Source organism: Panicum virgatum, chromosome 9K, assembly GCF_016808335.1.
Source record: "Panicum virgatum strain AP13 chromosome 9K, P.virgatum_v5, whole genome shotgun sequence".
Classification (NCBI taxonomy): Eukaryota; Viridiplantae; Streptophyta; class Magnoliopsida; order Poales; family Poaceae; genus Panicum; species Panicum virgatum.
The window spans coordinates 4,526,566-4,553,228 of record NC_053144.1 but is presented as its reverse complement, the minus strand read 5'-3'; the positions used below and the strand labels follow the sequence as shown (position 1 = coordinate 4,553,228).

The following is a 26,663-nucleotide window of genomic DNA, read 5'->3' as shown; positions in this document are numbered from 1 at the left end:
ACCATCAGCCCATCACTTGTCGGGCTTGCACGTGCGATAGTGTTAATTCTTGGTTGGAGGAATTGGGATGGGCTGGCCACGTGAAGGTCGCATTAATCTTATGCAGTTAAATCTTGACCCAGGGGGTGCAATTTTTAATTCCTCGTCGATGACAAAACTTCATTCCTTGTGTAGCATGTGCTCTTGTATTTGTTTGACCAAAGTACCAAACTGAAAAAAATTCAGACAGCGAGTTTGCCATGAGAAACGATCCATTGGTACAGTATTTTTTTATGGATGTGAACATAAACTGCACCACCAACACTCGTATTGTTACAGTTACAGCCGTCTCATTAGATACATCCTTTGGATATGTTACACAGGGGAAACGTATTGAAGTCTCGAGCGGGAGCACATTTGCTGTTCCTTCCCGTGACCTGGACGCAAGAGCTTCAGCGAACTTCTGAAGCATGGACCTAACAGAGATCATGAAGCATCGCTGGATCCCAGGAGCTCTGAAACAGATGCCTTTTTTTTCCTTCGGGCCTGAAGCAAGACAAATCTCGAAGCAGTCAGTCTGCATTGCTGTGTAGTAGAAGTTTTGCTTGCACAGCAGGAACATCATGAGCACATACCTGTCTTAACAATTGAACCAGTTCTTCCAAGGACATTCCCTCACTGAGAACCGGATCCTGATGCAGAGGTAGCAGAAGGCCCTGTTCCATTTCCATCCCTTGTATCGAGCCGTTCCATCATGCGAGATACTACAGCAATCCCAGCGTTGACCTCCCTCCTTACTTCAGAACCGATATCTGATATGGTGTGGCTCCGAGAAAACCACCTTTCCCTCCAGCCACTTGCGCTCTTGGTTATAGAATCCCTGTACCTGCCATTGTCAAGAATGTCCACAGGTAAGATGCACATGCCCATGTTCCATTTGTCATGAGTTTTGAGGGTTTGGAGAGTACTTCATTGAAGCAGACTGCAGACGAGTTCTCAGTGTGTCAGAGAATGACGGTAAATCGGATGGTCCTGCTCTATCTTGATCAACAGGTGTAGACTGCATCCCAGAAATTCTGATCAATCATAACAATCAATTAGCACGAGCAAAGGCTCAATGATAGTGAGGAAAAAGCGCAAAAGCATAGTATCGACGGATGTAGAAAGTACCTATTGTTTGATCTACCACTACTATCAGCAGGAGTAGAATAATAGAGGGGTGGATTGATAGCACCCTCTAAACCTCGAGTAGTGCGTTCTTGTTCAACAAGAGTAGCTAAAGGGCGACCAGAAACTACAGCAGGGGCTTGTCCGTAATCCGCATCTTGGCCTGAGGCTGTGTGCTCATCTGTTGACAGCACAAGAAATTGTGGGTGACTATTTGCTCCTGATCTGCTGCGGTGCCCATCTCTCCTATGATGCCGGTGTGACCTACGCACTGCAGCTGCAGCAGCCAAGTGCTGAATGATGCGTTCTTCGAGTTCTGCATCATCTGCCCCTACAGGAATCTAAAAGTTGAAATGGTGATATTAGTAGAAGTACATGTGACAAGTGTACATTCAGAGCAAAACATTGACAGTTTACCGAAAGCATCCTCAAATGTGAACAAAGAAGCATGCCACACCTCAAAATCTCCCAGCATTGGGTGCCGAAAAAGAGCAGTACTATGTGAACGATTAGCTCGCATGTTCCTCTCTTGTTCAACAGCCTCCAGCAGCTCTTGACTGCAGTACTTCAAAAGTGTGGGTGAGAAATAGACAATATCTATAGCTCAACAAATAAACATGATAGATGACAAATTTTCACCTCATAGGATCTTTCATGCTGATAGGCTGCCAACACATTGGACATTGGGAGCTTCTCTGGCACCTAGATTGTCATATGAATCAGAACACATTGAAAAAAACATGAAATGAAACTTTAAGCATGGCAACAATAATAGTAATTTTGGTACATATTGATTGGAGATTGACTTGGTTCAATTCAATCAACCTTACTCAACCAGAACGAATCATGCATGTATTGTTATTGCTTGCATTCTAAATCGACCATACGATGTTATTTTCTGCATTACTTCAATGTCAGAAATCACATACTACATGCAGTTCCACCTCATTTTCAAGGAAACTGTAGCACAAATCCCAAGAATCAGTGACCATAACAAGCTAAGAACGAAATCTCATGCTAAGAACTTCCCCAACAAAACTATGATTCTAGGACGGATGGCACAAACTCAATAAAAAAGCTATCAAGCTACAGAATGACTTCCAACTCAGTCAACTAATCATGCGTTGAATCATAAGCTAGTACTGAAAATCGCTGCAACAATCAACCATCCAAAAGAAAGAAAATGGCTGAAATATTGCATGGGCATGGATCATATGTTCTGCAATGTGTTATCATAACTGCATGCTAAAAGTGAGACAGGCATGTTCAGCAGGATCATTCGGTGTTCCCAACTAGTGTAGGCAAGTTGAGAATATAAAAATAAGAACCTACAGAACACAGGTTCAATTCCATCCCATTTGGTAGACTAGTTGGTTCTGGCTCGTTTTTTTGTGTGGGTGGGTGGGGGGATAATGTGGCAATTTGCAAACGGCTGCTGCTTTTCTGGTTTCAGTAAGGCTGAGTGTTTCCTGCTGAATTGTTTGTGATAGATTGATAGTGCTGGGTTATCACTGATTGATGTGCTAACATACGGGGAACCTTGACTGCAAACTATGTAAGAGGGTTCTGTTGCAACACATAATGGGCCAGAGCCTTGTACCTGGAACTCTGAAAAAAGATTATCACAGTCAAATTGCATAATGATTGGAAGCAATACTGAAAATCTGAGATTGAAGCACCACTACTTCATAAACTCACATCTAAATAGAAGTTGTTTGGTGTGGTCTTTTCTATTAAATAAGGCCATAGTGATGAAGCACATAACACAGGGAGTGGTGTCATAATTTATGCCACAGAAGGCAACATGTTGCGGTGCAAAGTGATCAAGAGAATGCAGAATGAGCTATTATGAGTTTAGGGTTTAGGGTCGCACATGGGTCGAAAAGCATAACTGCATAAGGTTCAGAACTCGCAGGCAAAAGGGGACAAAGGCGTCGCGCAGGGGCGGAGCTAAATGCACTCCAACCCGGGCTAAACCGACGAACAAGTGCTAGTTTGATTAAATTTATGCTAAATGCTATTACCTTAGACCTAATTACTATAGAGATTTATATGCATGAACCAGTCCGGGACAGTGCTGCAGCACGCCCAGCACGGGCCCTGGCTCCGCCCATGGCGTCACGAGAACTTTAACATAGGAGCATAGGACCATAACTTGCAGCAGGATGAAACACATTAGAAAACATTACCATTCAAGAATGCACTGGAGATGGTAGTCGTGCTTGCAATTCGTGACCTGCAAAGAAGACATCAGCACCAACAAAAATGAAACAATAAGCGCATCGATCACAAACAACCAAGGCTCAATTTCAGCAGACCGTGGAGGGGTTGTTGTCGCAGAAGGCGTCGAGGCAGATGCTGCAGGCGTCTTCGCAGGCGTCCTGCACGCCGCCCTCCACGAACGCCGCCGCCGAGGACAGCTTGCTCTCCATCTTCGCCTTCTCGTCCATCCCCGCCGCGAGGGACCAAACGGACTTCGATTACCTCTTCTCAGAAAGGTTCCTGCACACGCGCATTTCTGGTGAAATTCCTGTGCCTATCAATTGAAAAGAAAACACCATCGAGAATCCCCCCGAATCCCACGCAACAGATTTGGCCAAACGGCAGTAAATGCCGCAGAATTGAGCCAATCTGACCAAAAACTGCACCCAGAAACTCCAGAAAACGGGGGATGGGAAACGAATGCGGAGTGGAATCGGGAGGGCACCTGGCCCCGCTCGCTCAACGGACAGGCACCAAACGCCACGAAAACGACAGAGTTCCTGGCCCTGGTGGAATCGTTCCGCTCCGTCGCCGAAGACGAGCCGGCAACGTCGCCCTCGCGCCTGCGCCGGGGGGTGGGGGCGGTGGGCGATGGCGAGAGGAGACGAGGCGGAGACCGGGGGGGGGGGGGGGGGGATTAAACGATTTCTCCTCCGCCCCCGTCGTTCCCTCCGCCTCCCCTCGCGCCAAGGACGGATGGGGCAGACGAACCGTGGGCCATCCTTATCTAGTGATGTTATTGCTGGGGGTTTGCTAAAATTGAGAGGCGTGCGCACGGGTCTCCCACCGAGGTGCGGGCCCGCGTTTATATTGGCAAGTGGGCCACCACCCGTGACTGTATGTAAGGCACGTCCTCGGTGATTGGTTGAGCACTACTTGGGGCAAATTATTGTGAGACCGTATAAAGCAAGAGAATTTTTTTATTTTAATCCTTTTTAATCTAATATTTTAATAATAACACATGCAGATCTAAATTTTCAAAAACTAGTCTTTTTAGTCGCGTCAAGTTCTGTGGTGTGACTCGATGAAGAGTCGCGCCACATGCTTTGGCGACACCAAGCTGCCATGTTGGAAACCCCCGCGGCCAGGCTGTTAACGTGGCAAGGCTGAGTCGTGCCACATGCATTGGCGCGACTGAGTCGCGCCATGCGTCGTGGCGCGACTCAGCCTGATATAGGCGTCGGACGACATCTTCTTCCAACTCTCTTTCTTTTTTTTTTCTTCACTCTCCACCCGACCTGAGTTCTATGGCGCCGCCCTTCCATCCCCCCTCTAGATCCACTCGATCTTTCACCGGATTGAAAGGGAAAACGAAGGGAAATTGATCCTTGAAGGTACCTCCTTCACTCTATTCAATTGGTTTTCCTCCATTTTATGGATTTGTTAGGGTTTGAGTTGGCTAGAGTTTAGGTAGGGTTTGAGTTGAAATGGAGGATTGAATACGAATCGGGTAGAATTAGTTGTGGTGTATCGTGCAATTGAACGATGGTGACACTTTTATATCGTGTAATAATTGCTGCATATATCATTTTGGAGGTGATAGTGTTGTTTAGATTTTTTTAGTACGAAGAGTTATAAAGTGTGAATAATCCTCATAGTAGCAAATCTATTTTTTGTGTATTTTGGTAAAGATTCTTATGTTATGCTATACATAGTTATATTATCTTCTTCATGTATGGAGTAATGAAATATGTTGTAGTTATAATAGTAAAGTTTTGTCTTGGTCATTTTGTGTATATATATATGTGTAGATGGATCGTTTAGTTCGTTTATTTTCGGGTGGGACGGTTAAAGAAAATTGAGAGTTTGCAAGAATGAGGCAAGAAGTAGCAAGATTTGATGTGGCACCTTCATTCGATGATATAATGGGTCGAGTAAATTCATTATTCAAAGTAGAAAATGGGTGTATAGAGTTAAAACTTTGTGGTAGGTTTGATGCTGGAAAGGAAATGTCTCACTATGTGATGATGCTAATTGGTTGTGAGAATGATTAGTTGTTTTACAAAGAGTTGGTCAGAGGTTCGCAAGTGAGTTGTGCGGAGATAGTGGTTAATGTGTGTAATTGTAGTATGGATGCCCCTGCTGAAGATGGTGATGATTACCCCATTAAACATGTAACTCAAGAAGCCATTTTACCTTTGTTGCTACCTTAGTGTGTTAGTCAGCCTAGATGAAACACAAGACAAATAACAAATCCCCAGTTCACCACCAAATTCTAAACAAGCCCCATATATTTCACACAAAAACAATCTAAATTTACATAGCAATGACCAAATTCTGCTTCGATATTAACACAAAGACACATAACTTATAATATTCTGTGACAATAAAAAGCAAAACAGAACTCATTGCTTCCTCTGCTACAATTCATTAGCCGATCACTCAAAGCCCCATAATATTCTACCCTTATTTTGAACCCCAATTGCGATTTTACCCTTATTTTCGTTGACTTTGCATTTTTACCCTTACTGTTTCAATACGAAGCCTCCGTTTACCCCTATTCGTAACACCGTGAGGTGCATCCCGAATAAAACGATTAGAAAAATAACAAAAATCCTGCGAAAAGACAAATATAACCCTTATCCTCGTCTCTTCTCCTCCAAGCAGATCTGAGCCCCGAGTTCTCTCATCCTCTCCTTTCTCTCAGCTATGGGGGCAGTGGCCTGAGGCACTGTGCTGCAGATCCCGGCTTGGGGGTGCGGCTAGCAGGGAGCTCCGCGCGCGGCGTGCAGGGCGCGCGGCCTGCCCGGCCTGCCCTGGTGTAAGCATCTAGGCCCTCAAGGTATGTTTCGGTGATTAATGACAACCATTATTGTGACTAATGAGTTTGTGCAGCTTAATAGATCATTATCGCTCATTTGGTCATATGTCAAAAGAGGCCCCTCAATTTCATTATTCAAAAAGGCGATCTCGGTATTCAACTCAATTTTATGTCAAGACTAAGGATCTTTCTAGTCCTAAGTGTCATAAGGTTGAGAAGGACACTTAGGTCAGTATAGGTTTTATAGTTTTGTAGTGATCGCACTATTAAGAGGGGTTAAGGCTAAGTAACTTGAGCATGGACATGATCATTTGAAAATGGATGCACACTATGGTCACTCAGGTTTCTAGAAGTTCAAATAAGTGGTTCTCAAACTATATCTCAAGAATATTTGGATTTCATTCAAGACTCAAATCAGAAAAGACAAAATCAGAAAAAGTCTATACACCGGTTTAACCGACGCTCTCAATTTTCTATACGTCGGTTAAACGAAGTCAGCAGAGTCTGGACAAATTCAATACACCGGTTAAACCGACGTGTTTGAATTTAACGTCGGTGCATTAGTCCAGAATTGGTTTTTCCAGGGAAATTCAAGTTCTATTCACCGGATTAACCGACGCTGTTTGAATCAAGACGTCGGTGCAATTGACCAGTGAGATGGTTTTTCAGAGGAATTTAAAAGTTGTACTCACCGGTTAAACCGACGATAGGTTTGAGTTAACGTCGGTGCAGTTGTCCAGAGACTTGGTTTTTCAGTGGTTCAATGGACAACTACACTCACCGGTTAAACCGATGCTACGTCGGTTAATCTGCCCCAGTTGTAACGGCTAGTTTTCAGAAGAGGCAGTTTACATTCACCGGTTAAACCGACGATGACAAATGGAGGGACGTCGGATTAACCGGCGCTACGCAGTTTTCTGGCAGCTTTTCTCCAACGGCTCTATTTGTGTGAGCTGCCTATATATACCCCTCCAATGGGTCATTTCGCCCACTCTTGACACCAGGCAACATCCATACACTCATACTATAGTCAAGAGCCACCTTGAGCTTCATCATTCACATACTTGTGCATTCAATCAATCAAGAAGCAAGATTAAGGACTTGAGTAGAGAGAAGCTAGTGTGCATCCGTTCTTGGTGATCGGTTCTTGCTCAAGTGAAGGCCTTAGCTTGTTACTCTTGGTGATTGGCATCACCTAGGCGATCTTGGTGATCGAGGTGTTTTCTCGCGGAGCTTGCCAAGGATTGTGGGAGCCCGGAGAAGAAGATTGTACGTGGCTTGATCTCCACCACGCCGGGATGGTGAACGGAGACTCTTAGTGAGCGCCCTCGTCTCGGTGACTAGGGAGGTGACAAGACTCTTTGAGAGTGTCACAACGTGGATTAGGGGTGTGTGCCAACACATCGATACCACGGGAAAAAATCCGGTCGTCTCTTGTCCACTCTCTTTATTCAAGCATTTTCTTTCTTGCAATTTACTCATGTGCTTGACTTAGAGATCATAACTTAGCTCTACCTTGCTAGGCTTTACTTTGTTTTTATCTCTCTTAGCTTGTGTAGGTAGCTTAGTTATCCGGTTGGTGAATTGGTGCCCTACTAGCTTTGCATAGGTTAAGGTTGCTTTACTTTGTTTTAGAAATTGAAAAAGGCCCAATTCACCCCCCCTCTTGGTCCATCGATCCTTACAATTGGTATCAAAGCCTCGTTGCTCATTTGGATCATTAGGCTTCACCGCCTAGAGGTATGGCCAAGATGGGTGGTTCGCCGCCTCACTTCGAGGGCAAGAACTTTGCTTATTGGAAAGTTCGCATGGCCGCATACCTTGATGCGATTGCCCCCGAAGTGTGGTTGGCCACTAAGACCGGGTTCACCGGAACTCCCACCACCGAACAATTAAAATGGAATGCCAAGGCTAGAAATGCAATTTTCGAGGCCATTAGTGAGGAAGTCTTTGCTAGAGTTAATGGCATGGACTTAGCAAGTGATATTTGGAAGGAACTCATTGAAATTCATGAAGGCTCCACTAAAGTTCGTGAGAAAAAATATCACTTGTTTAGAGCTAAGTATGATTCTTTTAAAATGCTAGCTCATGAAAATTGCAATGATACGTACTCTCGCTTGAATGTCATTGTCAAGGACATTAATGCACTTGAAATATCCAAAATTGACAGTGCCTCCATCAATCGCAAGATTCTCATGCTCCTCCCGAAGTCCAAGTATAACATCATCAATGCTATGCTTCAAAAGGAGAATCTTGACACAATGGAAGTAGGAGAACTTGTGGGCGAAATTCACGCTCATGAGATGAGTATCCTTGGTATGTTCGAAGAGCCAACTTCAAGCAAATCAATTGCTCTAAAGACCAAGGCAAACAAAGCCCGCAAGCTCAAGATGATCAAGCAAGATTCAAGCTCAAGCAATGAAGAAGATGATCATCATGAAAGCTCATCCGATGTTGAAGATGATGGAGAGGTTGCTCTCATGATGAGGAAGTTCACCCGCTTGAATGACAAGATCAACAAGAAGGGTTTCAACTTTGACTCAAAAAGGGGAATGTTCCGGCCAATGGATGTCAAGAACAAAATTTGCTACAATTGTGGAGAAAAAGGTCACATCCGTCCAAATTGCCCCAAGCCGGACAAAAGAAACAAGGACAACAAGAGCAAGCATCGCCATGATTCAAGCGATGATGAAGAAGAAGAAAGGAAAAACAAGAACAAGAGACTTGGGAAGAAAAAGAGCCATGACAAGAAGACCAAGCTCTTCCCAAAGAAGAAAGGGCACACCAAGAGAAGCTTCTTGGTGGAAAAACAAGAGTGGGTGACCGATGTCTCATCAAGCGAAGAGTCAAGTGATGAAGAAGACATAGTCACCATCGCCCTCACAAATGAAGAACCATCACTACCTCCACCTCCAATGTGCCTCATGGCCAAAGGTAACTCTAAGGTATGTGAGAGTGAAGATGATAGTGATGATGAGCTTGACCCTAATGAGTTTGCTAACCTCATTAATGAGTATACATCCGTCATCAAGAGGGAAAAGGGTAAAGTCAAGGTTCTTGAGAGCACTCGTGCCAAGTTAGAGCTTGCCCACTCCGATTTGCTTGGCAAGTACAATGACTTGCTCAAAAAGCACAATGAGTCACTTGTACTTGCTAAGCAAGTTGAAGAGAGCCACAAAAAGCTTAAACAAGAGCATAGGGAGTTGGCTCACAAGTATCAAGAACTTGAATTTGCCTATGAAGCAATTGACCCAAGTCTTGAGAACTTTGCTCATGAAACTATTGAGAAGGTCAATGCTTCTACTTCATGTGATGACCTACTCATTAATGCAAATGCTACTAATGTTTTGCCCGAGCTTGCACCTTCTAGGGAAAAGGAATTGATGGATCAAGTTGCAAGCCTCAAGAGTAGTGTGGAGAAGCTCTCAAGAGGAGAATACATCCACAAAGAGATTCTCTTCAACAATGCCCGTGACTATGGCAAAAGAGGTCTTGGTTCATTTCCGGAGCCAAACATAGCCACTACTCCTTCTCCGGAGATAAAGATTAGCTTCATCAAGGAAGTTGGATCATATTGCCAACATTGCCAAGTCACCGGGCACCACACTAGGGAGTGCACTTTACCATCACGTCCTCTTCCTAAATTACCCAAGAATTACTCTTCAATGTTTCAAAATAACCATTTTCTCTTGAGTAAAGTGAAGGGCAAGGTGAAGGCCAAATTCATTGGCAAACTCACTAAGGAGTCAAAGAAAAAGCTCCCCAAGCAACTTTGGGTCCCAAAAGCTCTTGTCACACATGTGCAAGGCCCAAAGCTTGTTTGGGTTCCTAAAACTCAAAAGTGAATTCTCATGTGTGTAGGTGAACTACAAAGCCGGTGGAAAACATTGGGTACTAGATAGCGGTTGCTCTCAACATATGACCGGCAATGATAGCATGTTCACCTCCCTTGAAGACCCCGGCGATCATGAACATGTCACCTATGGTGATAACTCAAGGGGAAAAGTTTTAGGTTTGGGTAGAATAGCTATCTCTAAAGATTTATCCATTTCTAATGTCTTGTTTGTAGAAGCACTTAGTTTTAATCTTATTTCTATTGCTCAATTGTGTGATCTTGGACTAACGTGTATCTTTGACAAGAATGGTGTTGTAGTAACTTTTGAAGAAGACAAGTCAATGGTATTCACGGGGTTTAGGCATGGCAACATCTATTTATTGGACTTCTCTTCAAAGCAAACAAGTACCATGACATGCCTCTTCACCAAGTCTTCTCTTGGGTGGCTTTGGCATAGAAGAATTGCTCATATTGGCATGAGCAACCTCAAGAAAGCCCACAAGAGAGGGATGATCACCGGCTTGAAGGATGTCACGTTTGACAAGAACAAGCTATGTAAAGCATGTCAAGCCGGGAAGCAAGTTGCAACACATCATCCCATCAAGACGATGTTGTCTACCTCCAAGCCGCTCGAGCTACTTCACATGGATCTCTTTGGTCCAACTACATACAAGAGCATTGGTGGTAACCTCTATTGCCTAGTAATTGTTGATGATTTTTCACGTTACACTTGGGTTATGTTTCTAGGCGATAAGGGTGAAACTCCGGAAATCTTCAAGACCTTTGCAAGAAGAGCTCAAAGGGAGTACAACTCCCCAATTGTGAAGATCCGGAGTGACAACGGCACCGAGTTCAAGAACATGAAGATTGAAGAATGGTGCGATGAAGAGGGCATCAAGCATGAGTTTTCCGCCACCTACACGCCTCAACAAAATGGAGTGGTGGAAAGAAAGAATAAGACTCTCATCACCCTAGCAAGAGCAATGTTGAATGATTATGGCACATCCGAGAAATTTTGGGCGGAAGCAATCAACACGGCGTGTCATGCATCCAACCGAGTGTATCCTCACCGACTCCTCAAGAAAACTCCATATGAGCTCATCACCGGGAAGAAACCAAATATATCATACTTTCGAGTCTTTGGTTGCAAATGCTTCATCTACAAGAAGAAAAGGCTCGATAAGTTTGAAAGTAGATGTGATGAAGGTTTCTTTCTTGGTTATGCATCAAACTCCAAAGCATATAGAGTATTCAATCAAACCTCCGGGTTAGTTGAAGAAACATGTGATGTGGAGTTTGATGAATCTAATGGCTCCCAAGAGGAGGTTGTTGGCTATGAAAATGTAGGTGATGAGGAGATTGATGAAGTTTTGAAAAATATGTCCATTGGGGATATCAAGCCGTAAGAGGTGCATGAAGGCAATGATCAAGGGGGAGGACCTTCCTCATCTACACCAAGCACCTCCACGGCGCCCCAAATGGATGAAGATCAAGAAAAAGATGATCCACAACCTCAAGAAGATGTGCCAACGCCAACACCCCAAGTTCAAGAACAAGAAGAGCAAAGTGTTCCACCACAAGCACAAGTCACCCATGATCCACCTCAACAAGCATCCACGCAAGTACCGCTAGTGAAGCATGGTCGCATCTCCAAGGATCATCCAATTGGTCAAATCATTGGTAGTCCATCAAAGGGAGTAAGAACTCGCTCTAAACATGCTTCATTTTGCGAATATCACTCGTTTGTTTCTTGTATTGAACCCACTAGCATAGAGGAAGCGCTTGAGGACTCGGATTGGGTGATGGCCATGCAAGATGAGTTGAACAACTTCACCCGCAATGAAGTTTGGGTCCTCGAAGCTCCTCCGAAAGACAAGAACATCATCGGCACCAAGTGGGTCTTTCAAAACAAGCAAGATGAACATGGGGTGGTGATACGTAACAAAGCAAGACTTGTGGCAAAAGGGTTCTCTCAAGTCGAAGGTTTGGATTTTGGTGAAACTTTTGCTCCGGTCGCAAGACTTGAAGCTATCCGTATCCTTCTTGCTTACTCTTCACATCATAACATTAAATTATATCAAATGGATGTGAAAAGTGCATTCTTAAATGGCGTTATTAACGAACTTGTTTATGTTGAGCAACCTCCCGGGTTTGAAGATCCGAGGAATCCTAACCATGTTTATAGGTTGCACAAGGCACTCTATGGGCTCAAACAAGCTCCAAGGGCTTGGTATGAGAGGCTTCGTGACTTCCTAATCATGCAAGGCTTCAAGATCGGGAGGGTGGACACCACGTTGTTCACAAAAGACGTCAACGGGGATCTTTTCATTTGTCAAATTTATGTTGACGATATTATCTTTGGCTCAACTAATGATTTACTAAGCCATGAGTTTGCTACCATGATGTCTAGGGAATTCGAGATGTCCATGATTGGCGAATTGACCTTCTTCCTTGGTTTTCAAGTCAAACAAATGAAGGAAGGGACATTCATCCATCAAGAAAAGTATACTAAAGATATCTTGAAGAAGTTCAAGATGGATGAGTGCAAGCCAATCAAGACACCCATGGCAACCAATGGGCATCTCGACTTGGATGTGGACGGTAAACCGGTTGATCAATCCCTCTATCGTTCTATGATAGGGTCTTTGCTTTACCTTACCGCATCTAGGCCTGATATAATGTTTAGTGTGTGCTTGTGTGCCCGCTTTCAAGCTAACCCAAAGGAGTCACACCTTTCGACTGTGAATAGGATCCTTCGGTATCTCAAGCACACTCCTAGCATAGGCTTGTGGTACCCCAAAGGCGCTAGTTTAGATCTCTTGGGATACTCGGATTCGGATTTTGCCGGAAGCCGTGTGGATCGCAAGAGTACCTCCGGGGGTTGCCACTTGCTTGGGCGTTCTCTAGTTTCTTGGTCGAGTAAGAAGCAAAATTCTGTGGCTTTGTCCACCGCGGAAGCGGAATATATAGCGGCCGGTGCATGTTGTGCCCAAATCCTATATATGAAGCAAACCCTTTTGGACTTTGGTGTGAAACTAGATAGGATCCCACTCCTTTATGACAATGAAAGTGCCGTAAAAATTGCCAAGAATCCGGTTCAACACTCTCGCACAAAGCACATTGATATTCGCCATCACTTCTTGCGCGATCACGAAGCCAAAGAAGACATATCTCTTCAAGGTGTGAGATCCGAGGAGCAATTGGCGGATATCTTCACAAAACCTTTAGACGAGAGTACCTTTGTTAGGCTAAGGAATGAGCTTAATGTGTTAGATGCGGCAAACGTCATGTAAGTTGCCATGTCATATAGAAAAATGCATACATATAGGACACTTGTCTAACCATGGTAAGATAGTGATGAGCAAGGGTTTAGTTAGAGGTGGTGGTCCACTTGTTTTCCTCTAGGCTTGTAGAAAGGCTCATCATGAAGAAGCTTCCCGTGGGTTCAAACTTGACAAGTAGATCTTAATTTCTTGTTATGCATTTCTTGTCATATAGATGTGCACTTCATGTTTACTTTACTTTCGCATGTGGTTGTAGCTTGCATTATCATTGCATGCGTAAGGGTCACAAAGGAGGTCACTTGATGAAAATGAGACTTGTTTCATATACAAGATCTTAATTCATGAAAAGTGAAAAGAGCAAAGTATTAGGTGCGTTATTGCCTAGTGAGCAATGTCATGATGAGTTTGAAGTTTTCTATCTTCAATATTCCTATGACATGGCTCATACATTTTATTTGGCGTTTTGTCTCTCTTGCGGCTTTTCCTTGTGTTTAAAAAGAAATTTATTTAAGCAAGTGTGCTATCCTATCTATTTTGAGGGGTAAAGTCGCCTATGCAAGTCCATTAACTTGAGTTTATTTGAATCTTATAAGTTTATTGGACTTAGCATAGAAGAGTGAGCTGAGTGTGGGGTTTTTGGCTTCACCGGTTAAACCGACGTTCAAAGGATCTATACCCATCGGATTAACCGGCGTTACTAAAGTTTGTCTCAGCTCAGTCAAGTTTCAGGCGTTCAACCGGCGTATACAAAAGTCAGAGCATCGGATCAACCGGTGATAGTAAATGCAAATCAGACCTAGCAATCAAACGGTGTTTTGATCAATCAACCGACGAGTACACTCTTGACAGCATCGGTTCAACCGGCGTTCAGTTTCAGATCTGCAGAAGCCTCGGGTGAACTGCACCGACGCAATCAACCGGCGTTCAAACCCTACGCGTCGGATCGACCGGTGTTAAAGAAAATCGCGGGACCCACCTGTCATATATGTGTCTTGTGCGGGCCGTGGTTTCTTCTTCCTCTCTGTTTTCGCCCGACTTCAGCCGCCGCCGCTTGCCCTCGATCGCTTCACGCCGCCGCCTTCACCTCAAGCCGCCCCCGCGCCGCCACCACTCGCCGCCGCTCGCCTGCAAGCCGAGCCGCCGCCGCCGCTCCTTGCTCGCTGCCACGCGCCGCCGTTCCAAGCCGCAGCCGTGCGCCCTCGCGCCCACCCGGCGCCGCTTCTCACCCGCGCCCGCGCCGCCATCACGCCAGCCGCGCGCGCCGCCATGCTCCACGCCTTCCACACCGCAGCCGCAGCACCACGCCGCAGCAGCAGCTCCACGCCGCAGCCGCATCCGTAGCATCCTTCTCGCCAAGTGCTCGCCAGGTGCTCGACGTTTTGCCTGTGCTGGTACTTTCGCGCCGCGTTCGTGTTCTGCACACCGTCAGTCAAGATGGGTCGCGAAAAGAGGAAGAGGAAGGAGGTCGTGGTCGAGAAGCCCGCTCGCAAGCGGACTCGTGCAGAGAAGGAGGCCGAGAGGGCCGAGATGGTGGCCAAGGCCGCCGAGGAGCAGGCATCAGGCCGTGCTCGTCCGTTTCAGATCAGGGAGGACCCCAGAGGCAGAGGCAGAGGCAGAGGCAGAGGCAGGGGTATGGGCAGAGTGAGAGGTGCCAGGGCCACCAGAGCCGCGACGGCAGCAGCAGCAGAGTCAGATCAGTCAGATACAGCTGCAGATTCAGATTCAGAGGCAAAGCAGTCTGAGCAGTCTCAGGGGCAGAGCACACAGGAGTCACCGACTCTACGACGGTCTGGCCGCACTCGGCAGACATCCCCAGCAGCAGAGACTTCACCAGCGACCGAGCGTCGCACTAGACCGAGGACGCGAGGAGGTCACCAGCCACAGGAGCCTCGCAGGTCCGCAGCTGCAGCAGCAGCAGCTCGTAGAGCCGAGGCCCTAGAGGCCGAGCGTGCAGTGTTCCGTATGGACACTGTTGTGCGTCTGGAGCCAGGTGTGCTGCTCCAGAACTTGACCAAGGCCAATGCGGCGAAGGTCAAGAGGCTCAGGTGGAGTGTTCAGGAGGAGGACTGGTTCCCCGTGACCCGTGACAGCCGAGTCGACCGTAGGTTCTGGACGCTTCTTCAGGCCAGTTTCTACGAGACCTACCAGAGGCGGGGTCACAGGATCTTCCCGCACAGAGTGCTTGACTGGGTGTCTCTGAGGACAGCCGCAGGGGGAGCAGATGTCAGAGAACACTTCGCTCACTTCAGAGGACTGCCCAGGCTGCTAAAGATGGAGCAGAACCGTTATATCGAGGACTGGGTCAGAGTGTTCTACGCTACAGCTTGGATAGCCCCCGAGCGCAGAGCCGTGCACTTCATGTTTGGAGGGCAGGACTTTGGTTTATCGAGGGCGACCATTGCTGGTATACTTGGAGTTGACCTGGTCGACGTCTCGCTGCACGAGAGGGTTTACGGGGACTCAGATCCACCCCGCAGGGCGATGGTTGGCGGGATTGCTCCTTCCCACAAGGCGATCACTCAGTGCTTCCGCCAGCCGTTCCCAGCCTCTTACGCCAGAGTGCCGAGCTTGCTGACCCCAGAGGCTTACGCTGTTCACATGGCACTCCGGAGGACTCTGTTACCGAGGAGTGGCTACCCAGAGGGGTTCACAGGTTTGCAGCAGCTCTTGCTCCTACACATCCTCACTCACGAGCCATTTGATATAGTTGACTTTATTCTGGCTGAGATCGAGGATGTGATCACTGATGGGATGGGTGTGGTGCGACAGTTTCCCTATGCGCACTGGATCAGTTACATATGCTCTATGATAGTGCCAGCAGAGTCACCCATCAGCGCCCCTTACCGTCACGACGAGGCTCCCAGGTTCCCTGTCTACCGACCCACAGCTCCACAGGACAGGAGGAGGGGCAGACACGCAGATAGAGCAGCGATGGCTCGACTGTCACCGGAGGTTCAGGCACGAGTGGCAGAGGAGGATGAGGCACTCCTAGCAGCAGAGGCACAGCTTCCCGGGGGAGATGATGAGATTCACTGGTCTGAGCTTGAGTCAGACTCCTCCGACGACGTTGAGTACTTTCCTTCAGCTGCCCCAGCCAGTCACGTTCACGAGGCAGGAGGTTCAGGAGAGCCAGCTCCTCCGACTTCAGCAGCTACTACAGTCTCTGAGTCTCAGGTGACTCAGCCGTCCGAGCTCACTTCACTACTACAGCAGCTCGTGACTCAGCAGAGAGAGGACATGCTTGCACAGGAGGAGGCCAGGAGAGCTCATGAGGCTCAGCTTGCTGCTATACAGAGAGAGGCCGCCCGAGAGCGGGCTGCGACCGAGGAGCGTTTTGTCTGGCTTATCGACAGAGTTTCACAGAGGACAGACGCTCAGTTTCAGCAGATGCAGCAGGGGATGATGGCGATGTTCGGGATGATCTCACAGCTTTACTCTCACACCGGACTCGCCCCGCAGCAGCCAGGACAGCAAGGCCTTCAGGGTGTTGGAGCACCTCAGCCTGCCGTTACACCAGCTCCAGCCCCTACTGCAGCTCCAGCTACCTCAGCGACACCGGAGACCACGTTCTCGATGTCCGCATTACTTGGGTCTGCCGGTCGTCCACTGTTCTCTCCACTGCCAGCGACTTCACTCTTCCAGGAGTCTCCTTCAGCAGTCCAGTCAGTCGCTTCAGCAGCCGTCACAGCCGGCAGCTTCAGCGGTCACTTCTTCGGATATTGATACTTCTTCCGCTGGCCCGGTTACGACTTCTACGGATCCTCTACCAGGCAGTGCCAGCACGAGAGCCTCCACGACAGTCACCCCCCCAGTGAGCTCAGACCCAGACCAGCAGCTTCCGTCTGTCACCGAGGGTGAGAGCTCTCCGTCCGACGACGACGACGACCCGGACCGCTTCCTCGCCGTACCACGACAGCACGACCCGTAGCTCGCCTTTTGGTGCTTTGATGCCAAAGGGGGAGAGGTGTTAGGGGGAGCCACAGAGTTAGGGGGAGGGTAGAGCTAGAGAGAGCTCGTAGTTATCAGGACTTTGATTCTTCGTATCACATTTGGTGTTAGTTCATGGATATGTACATTTGTCGCTTGAGTATGCCGTGCTTTGAGACATATCTATGAATTTCGTTTGAGCCGTTGAGCTCTTTGGTCCTTCTTTTCGAGTTCGCTTGTGTTTATCTTGCTTTATCTTTCTCGCTCTCCCGTTATTTATGGTTGTGTTGTCATCAATCACCAAAAAGGGGGAGATTGTAAGCATCTAGGCCCTCAAGGTATGTTTCGGTGATTAATGACAACCATTATTGTGACTAATGAGTTTGTGCAGCTTAATAGATCATTATCGCTCATTTGGTCATATGTCAAAAGAGGCCCCTCAATTTCATTATTCAAAAAGGCGATCTCGGTATTCAACTCAATTTTATGTCAAGACTAAGGATCTTTCTAGTCCTAAGTGTCATAAGGTTGAGAAGGACACTTAGGTCAGTATAGGTTTTATAGTTTTGTAGTGATCACACTATTAAGAGGGGTTAAGGCTAAGTAACTTGAGCATGGACATGATCATTTGAAAATGGATGCACACTATGGTCACTCAGGTTTCTAGAAGTTCAAATAAGTGGTTCTCAAACTATATCTCAAGAATATTTGGATTTCATTCAAGACTCAAATCAGAAAAGACAAAATCAGAAAAAGTCTATACACCGGTTTAATCGACGCTCTCAATTTTCTATACGTCGGTTAAACAAAGTCAGCAGAGTCTGGACAAATTCAATACACCGGTTAAACCGATGTGTTTGAATTTAACGTCGGTGCATTAGTCCAGAATTGGTTTTTCCAGGGAAATTCAAGTTCTATTCACCGGATTAACCGACGCTGTTTGAATCAAGACGTCGGTGCAATTGACCAGTGAGATGGTTTTTCAGAGGAATTTAAAAGTTGTACTCACCGGTTAAACCGACGATAGGTTTGAGTTAACGTCGGTGCAGTTGTCCAGAGACTTGGTTTTTCAGTGGTTCAGTGGACAACTACACTCACCGGTTAAACCGATGCTACGTCGGTTAATCTGCCCCAGTTGTAACGGCTAGTTTTCAGAAGAGGCAGTTTACATTCACCGGTTAAACCGACGATGACAAATGGAGGGACGTCGGATTAACCGGCGCTACGCAGTTTTCTGGCAGCTTTTCTCCAACGGCTCTATTTGTGTGAGCTGCCTATATATACCCCTCCAATGGGTCATTTCGCCCACTCTTGACACCAGGCAACATCCATACACTCATACTATAGTCAAGAGCCACCTTGAGCTTCATCATTCACATACTTGTGCATTCAATCAATCAAGAAGCAAGATTAAGGACTTGAGTAGAGAGAAGCTAGTGTGCATCCGTTCTTGGTGATCGGTTCTTGCTCAAGTGAAGGCCTTAGCTTGTTACTCTTGGTGATTGGCATCACCTAGGCGATCTTGGTGATCGAGGTGTTTTCTCGCGGAGCTTGCCAAGGATTGTGGGAGCCCGGAGAAGAAGATTGTACGTGGCTTGATCTCCACCACGCCGGGATGGTGAACGGAGACTCTTAGTGAGCGCCCTCGTCTCGGTAACTAGGGAGGTGACAAGACTCTTTGAGAGTGTCACAATGTGGATTAGGGGTGTGTGCCAACACATCGATACCACGGGAAAAAATCCGGTCGTCTCTTGTCCACTCTCTTTATTCAAGCATTTTTTTTCTTGCAATTTACTCATGTGCTTGACTTAGAGATCATAACTTAGCTCTACTTTGCTAGGCTTTACTTTGTTTTTATCTCTCTTAGCTTGTGTAGGTAGCTTAGTTATCCGGTTGGTGAATTGGTGCCCTACTATCTTTGCATAGGTTAAGGTTGCTTTACTTTGTTTTAGAAATTGAAAAAGGCCCAATTCACCCCCCCCTCTTGGTCCATCGATCCTTACACCTGGTGGCGGGGCCCGGAGTTCTGCGCGGCCTGCACGGCGCGCGGCCCGGCCAGCGAGGGTGCGCGGCGTGTGGCCTGAGCAGTCAGTGCGCGGGGCCCTGCAGGGCGCGCGGCCAGCGCTAGCGAGAGTGCGCGGCGCGGCCAAGGCGGTGGCTCGCGGGCGGCGGCGCGTGGGCAGCGGCCTGCGCGTGGCTCTGCGTGGGCGCGGACGGGAGGGGCAGGCGGCTTGCCAATGTTGTCTTTGACATTGGCTAGCCACCCACCTCGGCCTCAAGCTTGTGGCTCATCCATTTCTCGACTCTGAGCAGTGGTGCTTGAGAGAAAGTGCCAAGGTGCCTGTAACCAAAATAGATTTCAGATTACCAAGTTTCCTGCACTCAATATGCTTAAACATATCTGTTTTGGAAAACCAGTGAACACACAGTTTGCTTGTACAATGATACAAAAAATGCTGGAGGAAAAGAAGTGCATGCGATTTCAGATTTGGCTTTTATCCATACAGACATACTGCCACTTTATACAGTCTACACTATACATTTTGAAGGAGCATATGAATGGAAATTCTGGCACAGTCTGTTAAAGGAGAATTTTATCAAATGTATGTCATAACATACAAATTTTTTATACCATAAGCTAACAAATATTGCGAATACAAACTACAGCGAGATGCAACTGAAGACATGCTTGTCTTTTGGACATGTACAATGGGGATGTGATATGGTGGTACATCTCTTTTGGATATGCATGATTGGATGTTAGCTATCTATACATATGTATGTGGTTTGAACTTAGTTATGTGTTAAGATGCTGTCCAAATTCTGTCAATTTCTTGTTCATATTGTTATTGGAATGTTGCTGCAATATAATGGCAAATAAGGGTATATTTACAAATTCTTAAAAAAGTAGGGGTATATTTGCAAGGGCAAAATTGTCTTATTTAACACTGTTAGGTGCTGTTAACGGAGTAGGGATAAAACGATGCTTCATTTTGAAACAGTAGGGGTAAGAATGCAAAGTCAAAGAAAATGAGCGTAAAATTGCAATTGGGATTCAAAGTAAGGGTAGAAACACAATTGCCCCTTTAGTAAAATGTACTCTCAAGTTCAACCCATACTCATGCTCAAGAACAAGCTACAGGCAGAACAAGACCTTATTATGCTGAGTCAGAAAACAAATGCATGACACCACTAGAACACATTGAACATACATGTAACCATGCACGCTATTGTCGAGATGCAGTTACATACAAAAATCACAATTTCAACATCCCACCTAGGGTCAGCTCCAAATCACCGTAACTTTATTTAAAATTATCAACAAATCACAGTTTCAACATCGTAACACAATATCACATCCACTAGATAAATTATTACCTCAGTGTGTTTCACATGAAAAACTAAATCAAAAGATTAGAGGAGGGAAGGAATAAATGTACCTGCTCATTGAAAGGAGGGGTCAGGGAGGAGGTGAGGCCGTGGTGGGGGAGGGGTGGGAGGGCGCCGGACTGCAGGGGCGGGTGGCGGCCGGACGGGGACCGTGGGCCTCCGCGGGGGGCAAGGCGGGGCCGCCGCTGTAGGCGGGCCGGGGACCGGCCGCCTCCGCGGGGGGGGGGGGGGGGGGGGGGAAGGCTGGGCCGCCGCTGGTGGCGGGCTAGGGACCGGCGGCCTACGTGGCCTCCGCAGGTGGCGGGGCCGGCTCTACCGCGAGTGGATCCAGGCGGTGGGACCAGATCCGCTCGAATCCGGGCGGCGGCGAGGCCGGCGGAGGGCGGGCGGCGGCGAAGGCGGAGGGCGGGTGGCGGCGGCCCAGTGGAGGCGCGGGTGGCGGGGCGTTCTCGCAACGGCAAAAAAAAATGGCGGCGGCCAGTGATGGAAGTGAAGGATGGAATAGAAAGGAGGGGTAGGGTTCGGGTTTCTTCATGGGCTAATGGTTAATGGGCTGAGTCGCGCCACGGCGCATGGCGCGACTGCATGTGGCGAGACTCAGCCTTGCCACGTCAGCTGCCTGGCCGCGGGGGGTTTCTAGCGTGGCAGTTTGGTCGCGCCAAAGCATGTGGCGCGACTCTTCAGGGAGTCACGCCACGGAGTTTGGCTCGATCAAAAGGGCTAGTTTTTGAAAATTTAAATCTGCATGAGTTATTATTAAAATATTAAATTAAAAAGGATTAAAATAAAAAAATTCGTCGAGCTTCCACCGTCCATGTCTCGTACAGGGCAGCGTGACCGTCCCAGGATATGCTTTGGCTTTTCACGGTTATTGGTATGATTAACTATTGTTTTACTAAGTTTACAATAAAGGGTCCAAAGCTCAGTGGTAGAGCAATTGACTGCAGATCAATAGGTCACCGGTTCGAACCCGGTTGGGCCCTCAGTTTGTGATTTGTTTTCTTTATCTTTTTTCACCTGTTTCGCTTTTTTTTTTGAAAAATACTGTTTCGCCTTTTCAAATAATGAAGACGCACGGCAAGATGCTTAATTATTTGGAGTAATAAAGTTTCTTTTTATCTGAATGCCAAATTTTCTTGACTGGAGCCTTCTTAATTGTGCATAATCAGTGGGACGAGAGTTGTTGACACAAAAATGATCATAAAACATATAATCCTCACGTATATAGGAAAGAATGCGGCCTCAATAATCATTCATCAGGTTCCAATATAATAGCAACGTTTCCCTCAAAAAAAATTATAATAGCAATGGAGAATCAATTAATCAAACACAGAAAAACTTGTTTCATTTGTCAGACTCCTACAGCACAATCTTGTATTCTTACAGGCACTACCCCTCAGTTTCTTTTTCAGTTTGTTATTTGTTTTCTTTATCTTTTTTCACCTGTTTCGTTTTTTTTTGAAAAATACTGTTTCGCTTTTTCAAATAATGAAGACGCACGGCAAGATGCTTAATTATTTGGAGTAATAAAGTTTCTTTTTATCTGAATGCCAAATTTTCTTGACTGGAGCCTTCTTAATTGTGCATAATCAGTGGGACGAGAGTTGATGACACAAAAATGATCATAAAACATATAATCCTCACGTATATAGGAAAGAATGCGGCCTCAATAATCATTCATCAGGTTCCAATATAATAGCAACGTTTCCCTCAAAAAAAATTTATAATAGCAACGGAGAATCAATTAATCAAACATAGAAGAACTTGTTTCATTTGTCAGACTCCTACAGCACAATCTTGTATTCTTACAGGCACTAAGAACTACACCGCTATCGAACATGGATGACCAAAAATTAAAACATTAGTCTGGAATGCAGATGCAGGAATGATTGACACTGTTCCTGCCGTTCCTGGAAATGGAAAGATGAAGGGGCAGAAAAAAGGACTTCGCCTACTCTCATCTCATGCTTACTTACAACGCAGATACATGGTGGAGAAAGTTTGGTTGCCACTACATGTGAACTAGAAAAGGAGGGAAATCAAAAGATGCCATGTTGAGCATGACGACCCTGCTGTTAATTATGTGAGGTCGATGCTTTCTGGCAAAAGTTTTCGCTCCTGGGTTGCTTCAGCTACGTACCCTGGAACTTTGATTGTGGCGCCATGGAACCTTGGAGGTCAGAAATGCCTGCATGCGATCGACAAGCCTTTGGAGCTATATTCCATTGCCGGGTCAATTTTTTTCCAAATCACTGAACGATAACTTTGCTACTATGAGAAACATCTGCTACTGTAAAAAAGATAATACAAACAGTAAGCAGAAGAAACTAACTTAAATGCAATGATCCATCAGATACCCTAGCGAAGAACAGTATCCATAGAAAAACAAATAATAACATGGTCCCCTTCAAGGAAACTGAATATTATACTCTTTTGACTTGAAGTCATGGCTAATATTGTCAATCAATCATAGAAGGAAAACTATGGAAAACAAACATCTATTACCTCCATTACCGAAGCTTCAGTGCTTCCCCAAGACCAAAATTCGCATTACTTTGATGTCCCTTTCTCCCAAGTGGATTATCTCCCTTTTGCATCATCGCAACAAACTCATTGTAGTCAATCCTTCCATCCTATACCAGAAAAATAATGATTAAAACGAGACAAACTGTAGTTACCAATTTGAACAGGAAGAACAAATATCCTCTGCTTACATTGTCCTGATCAATGTCCCCAATAATATCCTCAAGTCGTGTATCCCCTATACCAAACTCCTCACATGCCTTTTGGAGCTCATCTTGAGTTATGTAACCACTGCCATCTTTGTCGAAGTATGAGAAAGCCGCGAAAAGCTTATCCTCCTTTTCAACTTTGTTTATATGCAAAGTTGCAGCAATAAACTCTCCATAATCAATTGTTCCACTGTTGTCGATGTCCGCCTGATATTTTCATGAAATGTGCTTCAACTGAGTGGTAGTCCATAAATTGGAATGATGGTTAGAAAATTAATTTTCACTACTGTTTTAGTAAACTTCCCAAAATAAATCTCATACTCGGCAACACGGTTAAGCGTTCCTCATAACGTGGTATTTTCTTTCCTCACCAAAGCGCGGCACAGAATTGAAGCTTATTTGATGTTCAAAGCCATGCAAGATCAGAGAAAAAACTAATGAATTTATTCTTAACATTCTTCCATGGCTAACATTCTGCGAATGAGACAGTGACATCAAAGCGGTCTGAAGACCAAATTCTATTCAAAAAGTTATATAGACAGGCAGCAGATAGGTGGTGATCATCTTGAAACACTTACTGCTTCCATTAGAGCATTGATTTCTGAGTCCATCAAAGTAGCGCCAACTCTCTGCAAGCCAGTTTTTAGTTCCTCTAATGTGATATGACCACTGTTGTCAGTGTCAAGCATTTTGAACATTTCTTTTAATCCTGCAATTTCTTCCTCAGATAAACTTTCAGCAATAACCTACAAAAACACAGAAAACAAAACAAAACAATACATGAATAGCTTGATATAATGCACAACTAAATCGTTTGTATGAGTACTCACCCTAAGGGCCATTTTCTTTAGTTTGTTCATTGCAGAAAATTGTTTCAACCGACTTAGAACAGCAGAATCAAGAGGCCTGTCAGGAGCAACTCCATCAACACAAACCCAAGGGTGACCTAGGAAAACCCAGGTCAGTCATTATAGCCGATTTGGTTGAGATGAGGCTAAAGAAACTAGGAAGGAATTGCATATTAAATTGTAGTTATCCCTCCGTACTACTCACATAGGGCTTCATGGGCAGTTAATCTCTTCTTTGGATCGCGAATAAGCATTTTCCTGACCAAATCCTTAGCGCTCTCTGAGATGCTAGGCCAGGGCTCTGACGAAAAGTCCAGGTCACCTTTCAAAACTTGTTCAAATATCCCTTGTTCACTTTCTGCCCCAGAGATCAATAGAAAAATAGAATTAATGGCAACTTCCAATGCCACACAAAACTACAATGTAATATTTCACCATAAAGGCTACATATAACCTCACCATCCCAGAATGGAGGGACCCCACTTAAAAGGATATAGATTATGACACCTGCACTCCATACGTCAACCTCACGGCCATAGTGTTTTAGCAGAACCTCTGGTGCAACATAGTATGGGCTTCCAACAACATCCGTAAACATTTCGCCTGCAGAGAAAGTTATGTTAGTCCAAATGGCGTTAGTTTGTAAGAACTTGGACTTGCTTATCCCCTCTTAAATGACATAGCAGCGCTCCTGCAAACTTTTCAGAAAAAAAAAAGAATAATGCTATTCTGGATTACGTGGTAATTGGTAAAAGTACCACAATAATATTCCCTGGAAAAATCACATATTTCCTTAGAAAACAGAAACAATCTACTGCATATGTAGATTATGTGTTACAGTAGAAATCTGGTGTAGATCAATGTGAAAACGGATCTATTCTAAGTCACGAATATGATTGACTGGTGTTGAAGATGAGAGCTTAAGCACACCCAGGAAATTCATAAGTTTTGGTGCGATGCTCGTTTGCAAATCATAGCCATATGTTTACCGATCCTGAGGTCTCTGAGCCAAAATGCCAATAAAGTCAGTGCCAAAAACTTGTTGAATACTCGAATATGGTTCAGCTTTAGCAGCATAAGTTATCTCAGTTTATTGATTGGTAGAAATGATGCAACCATGCTCCCTTGTTAGTGAATATACACACCACGTCACCACCAACATGTAACAATCGATCGATCTACATTTTGTTGTCACCATATATATGGTGGCCTGCTTGTTGCACGCAGCATGAGACCAGTGCTATCCCCACAAACGAATCCCCCATTCTGCAACAACCGTACGCACATTGGCACCTCGATCATTTGCTAACTCGATGTTATAATATTAATTCCACTGATAGAGGGTCACATTACTATAACAAGGTCACGATTAGATAAAACGGCATTTCTAGCTTAGAGAGTCCAGGAATGCCGTAAATGTACCTGGCTTGAAGAAGATGGAGAGGCCAAAATCGATGGTCTTGAGGGGCGAGTCCTCCTTCTGGTTGACAAACAAGAAATTCTCCGGCTTAAGATCCCTGTGCATCACGCCGAGAGAGTGGCACGCTTCGACGACGCCGACGATCACCCTGGTCAGCTGCGCCGCGGCCTTCTCGGAGTAATGCCCCCTCTGGATGATCCTGTCGAAGAGTTCCCCACCGGCGCAGAGCTCCATTACGAGTTGCACGGCGACGGCGTCCTCGTAGGCGCCGACGATGGAGACCACATTGGCGTGGCCCGCGAGGTGGTGCATGATCTGGATCTCGCGGCGCACGTCCTCGACATCCTCCTCCGTGAGCAGCTTCCGCTTGGCAATGGACTTACAGGCGAATTCCCGGCCGGTGGCCTTCTCGACGCAGAGGTAGGTGGTGCCGAACTGCCCCTGCCCTAGCTTCTTCCCGATGGTGTAGAGGTCCTTGAGCCGGGCCGTGTTGACGTCGCGCTTCAGGACGGAGTCAGCGAGGAGGCCCGCACTCTGGACGCGCTTTACCTTGGGCACGGGTTTCTTCGCCGGAGGGTTGTCCTGCTGCTGGCCCTGCGGCTGGGCGGCGGCGGGCGGCGGCAGGTCGGAGGATCGGGATGAGTGGTGGGAGGAATGCTCCGAATCCGGGATGGTGACAGGCTCGGGCGCCTTGTCGGAGGCGGGGGAGGAGGGCGGCGGTAGGGCTGGGGCAGGCGGGTCCTCGCCGCGGGGCCGCCAGATGGTGACGTTGGCCAGGAAGCCGTTGCGGCCGGCGGCGCTGGGGCCGACGCAGGTATTGCCCATCGCCGCGGGGACGCTACGCGGACGGCGGCGGCGGCGGCGACGGCGGTGGCATTGGACGCGGGCGGCGAGGAGGCGGTTGCCGGTTGGGTGGTTCAGGTTGGATCGATCGGGGAAGCGGGGCGGAAGGGGAGGAACGGAACCGAGGAATGAAACGGAGCCGATGCGGGTCCCGTGCGACGGGTTTCGTGTGGATGACATGTGGGCCCGATACGTGCGGGTCCGGATGTCAGTGG

The 26,663-nt window shown here is 46.5% G+C and overlaps 2 protein-coding genes and 1 non-coding gene across 3 annotated transcripts; 1 reads left to right on the top strand and 2 right to left on the bottom strand.

The window, feature by feature from the left end:
- Positions 1-211: 211 nt before the first annotated feature.
- On the bottom strand, positions 212-4,067 carry LOC120649513 (E3 ubiquitin-protein ligase RHF2A-like). Its single transcript, XM_039926326.1, has 9 exons — positions 3,854-4,067; positions 3,465-3,648; positions 3,336-3,382; positions 1,786-1,848; positions 1,604-1,703; positions 1,150-1,487; positions 948-1,055; positions 615-865; positions 212-525 (listed from the first exon to the last, which is right to left on the bottom strand). The coding sequence occupies exons 2-8, from the start codon at positions 3,594-3,596 to the stop codon at positions 655-657; spliced, it is 999 nt and encodes a 332-aa protein (XP_039782260.1). The 5' UTR covers positions 3,597-3,648; positions 3,854-4,067; the 3' UTR covers positions 212-525; positions 615-654.
- Positions 4,068-21,516: 17,449 nt separating this feature from the next.
- On the top strand, positions 21,517-21,588 carry TRNAC-GCA. The gene has a single exon. It is a non-coding gene; the product is annotated as a tRNA-Cys (tRNA).
- An 805-nt stretch (positions 21,589-22,393) lies between these two features.
- Positions 22,394-26,499, bottom strand: LOC120649509 (calcium-dependent protein kinase 11-like). The gene is made up of 8 exons (XM_039926323.1): positions 25,608-26,499; positions 24,645-24,788; positions 24,391-24,543; positions 24,168-24,283; positions 23,916-24,083; positions 23,320-23,544; positions 23,111-23,238; positions 22,394-22,895 (listed from the first exon to the last, which is right to left on the bottom strand). The coding sequence occupies exons 1-7, from the start codon at positions 26,428-26,430 to the stop codon at positions 23,116-23,118; spliced, it is 1,752 nt and encodes a 583-aa protein (XP_039782257.1). The 5' UTR covers positions 26,431-26,499; the 3' UTR covers positions 22,394-22,895; positions 23,111-23,115.
- Positions 26,500-26,663: the final 164 nt, after the last annotated feature.